The 12,996-nt window shown below is 34.9% G+C and overlaps 1 protein-coding gene across 2 annotated transcripts in view; it reads right to left on the bottom strand.

The window, feature by feature from the left end:
* Positions 1 to 12,996, bottom strand: part of EPHA3 (EPH receptor A3) — a 360,676-nt gene that overhangs the window by 340,254 nt on the left and 7,426 nt on the right. For both annotated transcript variants that reach the window (XM_040484241.1, XM_040484240.1), the window contains exon 2: positions 777 to 841. In XM_040484241.1, coding sequence (XP_040340175.1) covers positions 777 to 841 — 65 coding nt within the window. The remainder of the gene's footprint in view (positions 1 to 776; positions 842 to 12,996) is intronic.

Raw genomic sequence — 12,996 nt, 5'->3', positions numbered from 1 at the left:
AAGAAAGAAAAGAAAAGAAAAGAAAAGAAAAGAAAAGAAAAGAAAAGAAAAGAAAAGAAGAAAAGAAAAGCAGTATTCTCACACAAAGTCTTATCAGAAACATTTGGGTCACAAACATACCGTACACTTGAACGATCTTTGTCTCACTGGCAAAATACTAAAGGTATGTGAAGAGTTTAAAATTTAAAAGTAGCCAAATTTTTTTTCTAAATAAAATTCCCCAGTCTTAAGCTGATGCAAACATGATGCAGACATTTTAAGCAAAGGCATTAAGGCAATGTGAAGAAATTAAGAAATAAGGACAAATAAACAGACAAATCAAAGGTTCATATAGTTGACAAACATATCCTCCTTGGAACAGTCACCAAGGTGGCTTTTAAGGCTACACCTCTGCAGTTCTCCAAATACACGCTTTATACATTACTTGAAATTTGAAATGTCTTCTCAATTCACCTATTCTGATCACATCACACAAAAAAATTTTAGATGATCACCTTTAGATCTTCTACATAATGCCAGTCATAATTAGAAGGCTTAATTAGCACCATCAAGCAATTGGTAAATTCAGAAGAAACAAATAAAACTTCAAAATTTTCAGTAGTTCCATTGTACACAAATATCAGGCTGTCTTAGTCCATGTATTGAATCTACTGATAAAATTAACTTGTCACCAGAAGTACAGGAGTTCCTTTCAGAGAACGTACCAATAATTCCTTCTATTCTTTAAGAGACAATGCACAGAATGATATTCCCTTTCAATAGTTTACCAAACTCACCCCATGTGATGGATAAGAGATCCAGCCCAGCTCCCCTTGAATTGTTTTTGAATCCAGTAGATTGACTAAAAAAACACAAAAAACACAAATATACAAATATAGTTAAGAGAAATAAGTTATTTCTATTTGCCTCTGTCAAGTTAAAGTTGTCTGTTGTTATTGATATAACAATATTAACATGTTCAAAACACATGACTCTTTCTTTCTGTTATAGGAATATGAGAGAAAAAGAAGAAAATGGCAAAATAAAAACAATCATAGGGAAAGCCAAGGAATCCGATTTCTCTGGCTTTTTTTAACTGTCTTGTTTATAAAGGTAGATCAATGTTCAAAATATTGATAATTTTTGACAAAATAATTACAGGTTTAAAGAAGAAATAGCAAAAATGCAAAGCAGGAACATTAATGCTAACATGGTATCAAAATAACTTCAAAGACCATTAATTTTGACAAATTTACATATGATTTCACTATGAACAAATTTCTTAAATATGCTCCCATGATGAATCAATATCAGTTTGTGTCTGATACGACATCTTTATATTGCCTCTGTCCAATATGAAGCAGAAGATTCTATCATGTGTATTTTCTAATACCATACAAATTGTCTACCTCTGTGTAACAAACAAAATGCTTAACTAATAATTTCAGGAGAAGCCAAAACAATACTATGTTTTATAACACTGCCTGGAATAAGCTATTGTTATTTAGACAAAGTACTGTTACCCAAAGGCTTTAATGATTTTATTCAGAACTTTGCACTAGTTATTAAAAAGTCTGATGAATAATAAGATTAATAATAACATTAATGCGGTTGCATTTTGAATATATTATTAAAAGAAAGGCAAATCTTTTCTTTCTAACACAGAGGGCATTAATTTGTAATGGACTAGAAATTAAAATATAAAAAGATACTTCAAGTCTAATTAATAACGAAAGGCTCACTTTGTTGATCTATTAAACAATGGAAACTAATGCTTTCACCTCATCCTTCTTCTAAATCAGAAAGCAATCCCACAAGTGACTAAGGGAAGATGTCGAGGAAATTTACACAAAATAGCCATGTATTATTAGAGCCATTGAATCACTAAATACAATCAGAAATCATTTTTAGGTTCCATATATACATGAATCAAAACACGACAGTAGTACATGGCACTGCACGACAGGTCCACGTGTTGTCAATAAAGTATTTCCTTATACACAAAAAATACTACCATTTAATCACCCCAGATAGGAAACATTTAATCTTATAAAATGTTAAAGAAATAATATATTTGACAGATATTATAATTCTGAATTTTCAAGCCCTGCTTTTTTAAAGGAGGATATTTGGTTATCTAGATGAGCATTAAAAAATCGTCCTGATTATTAAGTTAGAAGACATAAAATTCTCAAAGTTAGAATCTCTAAGTTTTGCGCAAGTGCAAGAAAAACGCATAAACTTAATTACACTAGAAATCCTTAAAGATTTTTTCTCTCAATAAATTAATCCCAATGAGAAGTAATTATATTTAGATAAGAGAAGACAGTTGCTGCATGGATTACATAGTGCAATTTCCATAATGGTATTATTTCCCAGGATATCAGTTTGGAAATGAACAGTATGCTTAATTATACTGAAATTATCTGTCAAAAATGATTTTTAAAAATGCTTTACTGATTAATCAGTGTTATACGCAATATTTCAGATTAATCAATGTTAGAAAATGTTTGAAAATATAAGAATACATTTTCACCTTCAGATTAAAGTATTTTACCAACGTTGATTCTGATAAAGATATGTTCTACTCACAAAGTCTAGTTGGACAGCTCTATCAGACATCAGTTCATTTCTCTGAGTTTTACATATGATTTGCATAGAGTTTACAATACCAGCATTCATAAATCATTAGATCATATTTGCAATGCCTTGAGGGGTTTAAATGGTTCAATGTATTTGTGTGTGTGTGTAATAATTGAATATGTACTAACTGATGAATATGTGTCACTCAATATGTTAAGATAAATGGCTGACTTAATTTCAATATTAGTAACCAGAGGGAAGAACTGTTTGAGGCAAAGAAAATATGATTGTTGTCTCCATTTAGTAAAATACTCATTGGAATGTAGGCTGTTAACTAAAGAACTAAATACCCTTAAGTTTTCTCTGATGATAATGAGGGAAGAAGGGCTGGACCAGTCACATCAGCATTTGGTGTCTACTCAAAAGAGAATAGCAAAACCAAAGAGAATTGGATCACATTGCTGATTAAAATAAGTGTAATGGATTAATTAAATTTGTTGCATTTACCCAGAAATGGAATTTTTAGTGCACTCCATTTAGCATGAATGAGGAAAACACAATAGCATCATTACTCATGATTCTGATTCTGTTGTCTATCAAACATAATTACATCTGCCCTGGTTATCTCACAATGTTTCTGTGATGATCAAATAATACAAATGTATTTAAAATCACCATGAGATTATAACGTGCTGTACAGATTCAATGTTCGTGTAAAATTAATACCTTAACTAACAACCATACCATTTTGGCTTCTGAATTGTATTTATAACCAATCATGGATATATAACCTAATAGAAAAGAATAGTGACCTCAAAACACTTTTTAAAAGCATTTATTTTTGAGTTTATATGGTGTCTTTTGTTTATAGCCAAATCAGAAAAGCAGAATCTAAGAATACAGTCACTCTAAAGTGAATAATTGCTAAACTGGGACTTCCCAGGATATAAGCTCAAGTCTCCTGTGATCTGTTGTGCAGCAATCTCAGTGCCGCATAATTGAAATAAGAAAAAGAGAAAGTTAATGGAATTTGAAAGTCAACGTGTTGTGAGTGATTTCTCTCGATCCATTGACTAAATCCAACATTGCAATATAGTATATTGAACCTGACACTGAATCGGGCAAGAACTTCCATTACTAATGTTTTTCTCTCCTAAAATAAAAGTAGATTTGATCATAGCCTTTCAGGTGGTGCCACTATACAAATGTCAGAGCACATGGAAGAAGCAGAGAAAATTGTGATGTACGATTATATCCTAGTCTTTTGAGTTTTGATGATGATTTGCAACATGGAAGGTTTATTTCAACTGTTGAAAAAACCCTGAGTCCATAATTATGAATTTTAACAACAACAAAAAAAAGTTAGGAAGTTATTCTTAAACTCAGATGGGGAAGTGGCTTAATTCTTTAATAACTGCCTCGTGCCACATTATTTTTCAAAGATATAAACTGTTCCTTACCAGTTTTTATATTCTAAATGGTACGGTCACCAAATATTTTTGTTTGGTAACAGGAAACACGTCATTTCATTAATTTCAGAATATTTTCTATGCAAAGGTCCATATGGTATATGGACATATTTCTTAAATTAAAGCGATTTGAACTGGACACATTTTTAAATGTTCTGACTCTGAGCTGAGATATAAATCGGTGCTTTTTGGAAAAACTGTATTTGGAAATAACTGACCAAAGTCTGGATGGATATGGTTCTGGGTTTCCTTCACATGCTTTACTCTATTCTTGCTCTTAATCAGACAATATTTTATTGTAAATCTTATTTTAAATGTGAACGGGTTTCCATTCATGAAAACCATAAGGGAGTCCTTGCTCAAACTCATTGAGTTGGCTTTCGGGTGGACACTAAATTGAGATTTGCTGAACAAAAAAGGAAGCATGGTCTCTGATGGGAATTACAAAGGGTGGAATGGAGTACAGGAATAAGAACAACATAAGAATAGAGAAAGTTGGCTCAAATTGGTGTCACTACTTCTATCAAGGAGGAACCCTTGCTGTCATTCCTGCCACTGATCTTTACTGTCACTTTTCCCACTCAGCTGGACTGTAGATTTAAGATGCACAGGAGTCTTGTTCTCTCTCCCTTTCCTATCCTTCATCATAACAGAGAGACAACCAAATGTTCGCTCCTTTTTCATTTGAATTAACAACGTTATAAAGAATCTTCTGTACCAGGAACTTATTCCTCCTTCCCTTCTTAATAATAATTCGGTAAGATGATTTCAAGGACTCAATTACTGAAATAAGTATTTTTAGTAAATATTACTTGTTAGGACGGATTAATTTTTTTAGGTATAAATTTCTGGAGTTTTCACTCTTAGAGAATCGTTAAAGAAGACTTTTTTCAAGGGCATTTCAAAGTTCTGATTCATGTGCCTATGTGTCCGCTTGGAAAGACTGAGAATTAAACATTCACATCTTGTAGATTGTTTAAGTGCTGCAAATATGTAGACAGTGCTAAAATAATATTTAAAATTAAATGACAATTTCTTACTGAAGTGGAAGACGTTTTCAATTATCTAATAACACATCACTATGCTTTGTAGTAATGCCATTTGCATTTTATGAAATGTTAGTTGCATTTTATGAAAATATTGAGCTATAAAAACTATCAAATAATTATTTCTGAGGGAGCAGAGGACTTTAATGGCTAAAGAATTTCAGACTCTGACAATAATAAACATGTTTTCTTCTAAAACCTTCAGTTAAAGTGCCTTTAAAGACATTTGCAAATAACTATAAAACCACTACAACAGAAAACAAACCCATCTCTTGATTATGTCTTGCATTTACTGAAGAAAAATGGCATTTCCTTTTCTGTTCACACCATCACTTTCATCGTCCCCAGCCACATTTCTTGTGCACTACTTATCATTGTCATCACTTTCTGTTAGGATAGAAGGGGTAGCTTTGCTCTAGTTTACAGATAGCAGAGGGGTCCTTTAATCTGCTTACAGGTTGCACCTAAATGTTCACAAAGAGAAGAAGATGATAGAGAAAGTGATAAATTTTATTCTGGGTGTTGTAAATCTCGGCTGTAGGACTCTGGTCAACCATAACATGGAGTGAAGAAACCAAGATGTATGTTCTCACAGAAGCTCACCAAACCTCAGCTTTTCATTTTATTGGACATACCAGGATATGCCATTGAGAAGAAATTTAGAGAAGTCAAAGTTGGATTAATGTACTTCTGTATTTCAACACTGACTTTATCTACTGTGATTATATACTCTTATGAGCTCCCACAGGCTTCCTGTTTATATTTATTCCTACCTAAATATAATGAAAACAGTTGCAATAGATCGAGTTACTACTGTATTTCATTGACTAAAAATTGTAAGTTTTTTTAGATTACAAATAAAGTCACCTATAATTTATTATGTGCAGATAAATCTTCCTGTAAATTCTGTTAAGTTTAACAGGCATCTTGTGTCACAGAAATACTCATTTATGATCATTTCTCCATCAAGTTACCAGCTAAAATCATTATGTAAAAATTAAACAAAAAATTGTTGTGCGAGCAGTTCTGTGAAAAAAAATCTCTTTTGTCACATGGTATTTTAATGGCTTATTTATGTGATATAAGCAGATTTCTGGACACGGTGGTGTACTATCAACTTACTCTTTCTTATTAGCTTTTCCTCCTGAGCAATAATCTTGAATTTACTTCTATACAGGTCCTAATTATACAAGAAACTGTAATGAGCTGCCTAATCTCAATCTTTGCCAGGGGCAGGGAGACCTCCTTGGATTCCAAACACACAGGCTTCCAGTAAGGTGTCTGTGTTTTAATGACTAGAGCTGTTCAAGGAACTAACAGAAACATAGACCAAAATTCTGCTTGAAACCTGGACACTTCAGTAATTGGAAACGCTGTGCTTTTTCTAGTGTGTTAAAACTTTCCTTTTTTTTTTTCCTTCTTAATCTGAGAAGTATGAAGGCCACTCTAATGTCATACTATCATGAAGGAAACAGCTATCAAACTATCATGAAGGAATGTAATCTTTTTTTTTTTTAAGTTTATTTATCTATTTTGAGAGAGACAGAGAGCATGCACCAGTGGGGAAGGGATAGAGAGAGAGGGAGGGAGAATCCCAAGTAGGCTCCACACTGTTAGCATAGAGCCCCACACGGGATGAAAACCCACAAACCATAAAGCTGTGAGATCATGACCTGAGCTAAGTTGGACACCCAACCCAACTGAGCCACCCAGGCGCCGCACGAGGGAATGTATTCTTAAAACAAAATAATCCTTCCATATAAATGAGTGGTGATGTTCTACTCAGTGAAGTTTTAGTGAATTAACTACCTCAGATTTAATAACAGTGCCTTGAATAGCAGATCTCATTTGTTTCTGTGCATTGTCAACTAATATTATGAATCACTTAGACAAGGAAAATGTGTTTCCCAAAATGTAGAAGTTACTGTAAGTAGAACATTAATGATTACATTAACACTGTATTTTTTTCAACATATTTTGCTTTTTTAAAATATTCTGGAAATAGCAGAACTTGTTGATTTCTAATTCAGAAAGACTTTTTCTGACAGATTAAAAAGTGAAAAATGAAAATATAGTATGCAATTATAATATTATAAAAATAATCACTAAGGCAAATAGGTGCTCAAACTTTAGCATATACATTTTGCCTTCACACCATCAACTGAGGATGCCTTGAAATACATTTTTTATTTTGTCATAAAATCTTGATTATCAGCACCTTCAACTACTAAAGGAAAGCTCTCTGTTCAGTTAGCATTTGACTGATGGCAATGAAAATGAAAGAGAATAAGCACATTTGCCTATATCACAATTTCACTACAGCATTTCTTTCATTTTTATTTTTTTAATTAATTTTTTTTTTGAGAGACAGAAAGACACAGAGAGATTGCAAGTGAGGGAGGAGCAGAGGGTGAGGGAAAGAGAGAATCCCAAGCACGTTCCATGCCCAGAACGGAGCCCGACAGGCGGCTTAATCTCACGACCATGAGATCATGACCTGAGCCAAAATCAAGAGTCGGATGCTTAACCTACTGAGCCACCCAGGCGCCCCACTACAGCATTTATTTTAGAAATAAAGTATTCCTAGAATCCTTAGACAGAAGGATTCAAAATTTTAGCATAGAGGGGCGCCTGGGTGGCACAGTCAGTTAAGCGTCCGACTTCACCAGGTCACGATCGCGCAGTCAGTGAGTTCGAGCCCCGCGTCGGGCTCTGGGCTGATGGCTCAGAGCCTGGAGCCTGTTTCCGATTCTGTGTCTCCCTCTCTCTCTGCCCCTCCCCCGTTCATGCTCTGTCTCTCTCTGTCCCAAAAATAAATAAACGTTGAAAAAAAAATTAAAAAAAAAATTTTAGCATAGAGAACAAAAAGTGCAGTGAAATTTAATTTCAATTTAAAAACATTCTCTGGACATCTTTATGCCACAAAACATTTTCTTTTTTTTCATTTCAAAAGAAATCCGTTGTGGAATAAATTGGTTTGAATTTCTGGAAAAGGAGAATCAGGATATAGCTTTGGCTTCATCGTATTCTAGAGGACAACCACATCTGGACTTCATGTAATACATCATGACTGATGTCTATGGATAAAGAGACACGTGCACATATAAACAAACTCTTCACCATATAAATATGGGTCTTTATAAAGGCCCACAGAGGGTCCAATGAGGAGTCACAGGCTTATCAGTTTAATTCAAAACTTTCTATATAAGAAGCATGGCATCAAAGGAAAAAATCAAAGTATTAGTGCTGGCGACAGAAAACTTTTAAAGTATCACTGCAAAAGAAGGAAGAATTCAGAAAATCCTCAATGTGACTTTTCTTGGTAGTGTGGTCAATATGAATAGTATAAAAAGCTTCTATTTTGGAATGGTTCCTTTTGATATGCAATCATGTTTGTTTCCATATACTCACACACAGGAGTATGCACGTAGTCATACAGAATTTACACTGAGCTCAGATGCATGCTTACTAAGAACAGCTATTTCTGAATGTTCAGTACTTTCAAAAGTGGTTTTTACTTTTATATACACTTAGGCAAATTATTTTTAACGTATTCTAGATATAAGCAGTAAAAAATTGGGATTATAATCATGCTACCACATGATATGAGAAAAATCATTTATCCTCCTCCTCCTTGTTTTCAACTTACTATTAACTTTTATATTAAAAAAAAAATCTCCTCTATATCCCAGGTGCTCTTTTCTGGGAAGCTAACTGCACCCTCCTCTGAAGATTCATATTGCATTTTTTTTTTGTTATTTTTATATCCATGTTAAAACACAAAATTTTTTAAATTTTTTTGTGTTTATTTATTTTTGAGAGAGAGAGAGAGAGAGAGAGAGAGAGAGAGAGAGAGAGAGAGCATGAGTGGGGGAGGGGGAGAGAGAGAGGGAGACGCAGAATCTGAAGCAGGCTCCAGGCTCTGCGCTGTCAGCCCAGAGCCTAACGCGAGGCTCAAACTCACAGACCGCGAGATCATGACCTGAGCCGAAGTCGGACGCTCAACCAACTGAGCCACCCAGGTACCCAAAACACACAATTTTTATATGAGTATTTATTCTGTGGTCATCTGCCCCACCTTAGTTATCTTCAAGGGGAGAAAATATACCTTCCCTATGACCTTCTTTCCCAAAATCCAGTAAGAAACTAATATTCAGGAGTGAACTGTTTTGTAAATAAATAAATACAAACAACAAATTATAATATAGAACATGAGTTATTTCTTTTTTCTTAACATTTTTCTTGATTCATTTTAATGGTTTTTACATTTATGGCTTTAAAATTAGATTTGAGTTTGGGCGCATGGGTGGCTCAGTCGGTTGAGTGTCCCACTTCAGCTCAGGTCATGACCTCACAGTTCGTGGGTTCGAGCCCCACATCAGGCTCTGTGCTGACAGCTTGCTCAGAGCCTGGAGCCTGCTTCAGATTCTGTGTCTCCTCTTTCTGCCCCTCCCCAACTCATGCACTGTCTCACTCTGTCTCTCAAAAATAAATAAATGTAAAAAAAATTATAAAAATAAATTCAGATCAGAAATGTCAAGAACACCGTGATAAAATCAGAGTTTAGCTTTTTTGAGTTATCTAATGTACACAAGTCTTAACTTATGTATGGTAACCCAGACAGTAAAAGTAAACCAAAAGAAAAATACTATTCCCTTCTATTCTGCTTCTGTAACAACAGTTTCAATATTTGGGAATAGCTTTATTTGATGGAGTTCATATAACTAATAAAAGAATAACAAGCCAATTTAATTTTATTTATAATTTCTGTGATTATGCCAGTTCTTGACATTCAGTTAAAATGAAAAACCAACCATAAACAGCTTTGGCATATGAAAGGGAAAAAAATCACAATTTGGACATAGCTCTAGTTTTATGCCATTTTTGAATATTACAGGTAGATTAGGGGGTCCAGCTGGGGAAAATTTACACTGTTAGATAGTGATAAATAACTTAGACATGATTGTTTTTATTTTTCCTCATCACCAATTTGTAATTCAGAGAAACAGAATTTTATATCATCTTGAATCTAAAAGGCATATATTCACTCATAAAATTTTGCCCAAAGTGTGGGGATAGTTCTGTTTTGCATAGGGATTATACTATTGGTGACAGACAGGCACACACATAGTGTTGCAAAGTGGCTTCCCAGTCTAACTTCTCCTTACTGTGAAGATTACCATTACATGCAATAAATAAATGTGTCTTTCTAAAACCTATAGATTTGTATTAATTGCTAAATTAGATTTGAAAATCAGGAAATAAATATATGTTAAGTACTAACGAGCTGTTTTCTGTTGCCCTTCGTCACCCTAAGGTAGAGAATGTCTAAATTTCATACTGATGGGAAACCAACCAACTTTATCACTGCAAAAAGCTAATTTTAAAGCTTTATATTTTTGTCAAAGGAAGGAGGGGGTGGGGATGAAGGGCAGGTATTACTTTTACTGGACCTATAGAATTTATTCATTTATCTTTCTTTAACTATTATTTCAAAGAAGATAAATTAACCTCACCTTAATGAACATATAGAAAATTCAAGATGAGGGGTATTTGGGTGGCTCAGTAAGTTAAGCGTCTGACTTCAGCTCTGGTCATGACCTCCCAGTTCACGGGTTCCAGCCCTGCATCCCACTCTGCATTGCCTGTGCAGAGCCTGCTTGGGATTCTCTCTCTCTCTTTCTCACTCTGCCCCTCCCCAACTCGTGCGCGTGATCTCTCTCACTCTCTCAAAATAAATAAATAAACATTAAAAAAAAAAAAAGAAATTCAAGGTGAAACCATTTTGATACTGATTAATCAGCAATGACATTAACTCAGGCTTAACCCTTTGCTCCTACACCTTTGAGACCCTGTCCTGTAATTAAAATAAGAGGCAACTCAGTTTGGGGACTATAAAGTCAAGTTTACATTTTCTTGAATGAGAGTTCCAGAACTCAAATATAAATAAAATGATTTAAAAACAGGGCAAGTAGCTGTGGACTCTAATTCTCCAAAAGAAAGACAAAAAAAGTTTGCTGCTAAGCCCTCACTTTTGCTTATGGCAAAATGTGCCAATAGCTTGAATGGTTGAAACATTCACTGAAAACATAAAGGGTGACACATTAGAATTATGTATTTATTTATTTGGTACACTACGGTGAAGAAAGCAAGATACTAAAAGCAGCTTTCTGATTTGGAAGACTGATATCATCAATATGCTGTTTTTGCTCTTTGCCAGGTTAACAGAATTTATTGCAGCAATTAATGCAAAACATATGTGCCGAAGTACCCACGTGAAAAGTATAATTGCCCCCAACTTAATTTGCTACCTTTCAAAACCCTGTTTTAGCTACCTTTTCTCAAGATCTCCACTTAAATAGAGTACAAGTGTTTTTATGAAAGTGGAGATAAATCATTATAATTTATTTTCTCATCTTAAGTAATTTATAAATTATCTTTCAAATAGAGAAAAGTTTCCTCAGGGAATAAAGTCTACTTTTTAGACCACGTTCTATTTCCCCCATTACTGACGTCTATGACAATTTCAATACGGATTCACAGTTTTTACTATATAAAACTCTAAATAATAACATTCACAGTATAGCGACAATTGCCTTACAATCTGTGTATGGATTTCCTGACAAAATCCTTACAGCATGAGGAAAGGAGTGTTTGAGAGTCCGGAAGGAAAGACAGAGGTAAGAATTTGTTAAGAAAAGGCAACACAGACATTGTTGTTGTTTTTTTCCTATTCCTCTATCCACATCAAATTTTCTTTAAATTATTTTCCTAGTGTGTCCCCCACCCATGTAGAGAATCGTAACTTCGGAGTGTAAAAACTATGCAGTTTCTAAGTACTCTCTGAAGTACTTTTTTGAAAGTACTTCTTAGCACAATTTTTCACTCCCTTACTCTGAGTATTTCTAAATTATTCTTGCAAAGTCACAGGACGAATTAGCTAGTCACTAGGATTACCGTTGAAAAAGCCAGTGCTTTTCCTGAATGGAAGGATGCCTCCCTAATTCATAGGCATCTGTGTACATGAGGAAACATATGAGGTTAAAATCAAAAGACAAAGACAAAAGCGGGTCTGGCTCAGTTACTACATTATGATTCAATTCCTCAGTTTCCTCAATTGTAACAATGGAAGATGTCATAATACCTATTTTAGGGCTGTCTTAATGATTAAATGAGGTCCAGCAAACAGTGAATGATAACGTAGGGGAAAATTCTTTCTAACTAGCACAACTCTGTACGATTATTATTACAATGTTGGGCATGGCACTGAGGCCATATTTAGTTTCGGAATCCCCTGGATTCAACAATTCTTTTATGAAAAATACTGAAGTTCCAACACAACCACAGAAACATCAGCATCATCCTACTACTAACCTACCTCGATAGCAGTGATCCCAGACACCCTCTGTGGCCCATTCCAGTTTTACTCTTAAAACCGGAAGAGGGAAAATCTCGTTTTAATAAAATGGTGCCAATCAAATAGGAGGCGGTAGGAGAAAACAGACAACTTTTAATTGTGCACCTGGAAGTTTATGGAACACGCCCACTTAAGTGCTCTCACAAGGCGCCTAACAGGTGGCATAAGTAGCTTTAAAGAAAATGGGGGGGGGGGGGAGACTCCTCCTTTTAGTTTTAGCAACTGAAGAATTGAAGGAAAGAAGGTCGTCTAAAGGACCAACAAATAGCCCAGAGGTCAGATCAAACAACAGCAAGCAGGACGACCCGACGTCTCAGGAGCTCCCATGTGTCCCAACAGAGCAGCATGTGGGTACCAGGAGCTTTCCAGCAGGGAGTTCGTTCTAGAAGCCTGCAGAACTGTATCCCCCTCCTCCACTTGCCACCTGGTGGGTCCCTGAACTCGTTAAGGGACCGCGCCACTTCCGGACGCCAAGCTGAAAAGACTGGCTGCTAGCGATGGG

This window comes from Herpailurus yagouaroundi, unplaced genomic scaffold (assembly GCF_014898765.1).
Source record: "Herpailurus yagouaroundi ecotype Mexico unplaced genomic scaffold, PumYag 162, whole genome shotgun sequence".
NCBI lineage: Eukaryota > Metazoa > Chordata > Mammalia > Carnivora > Felidae > Herpailurus > Herpailurus yagouaroundi.
This window is presented reverse-complemented; position numbering and strand designations above follow the sequence as displayed.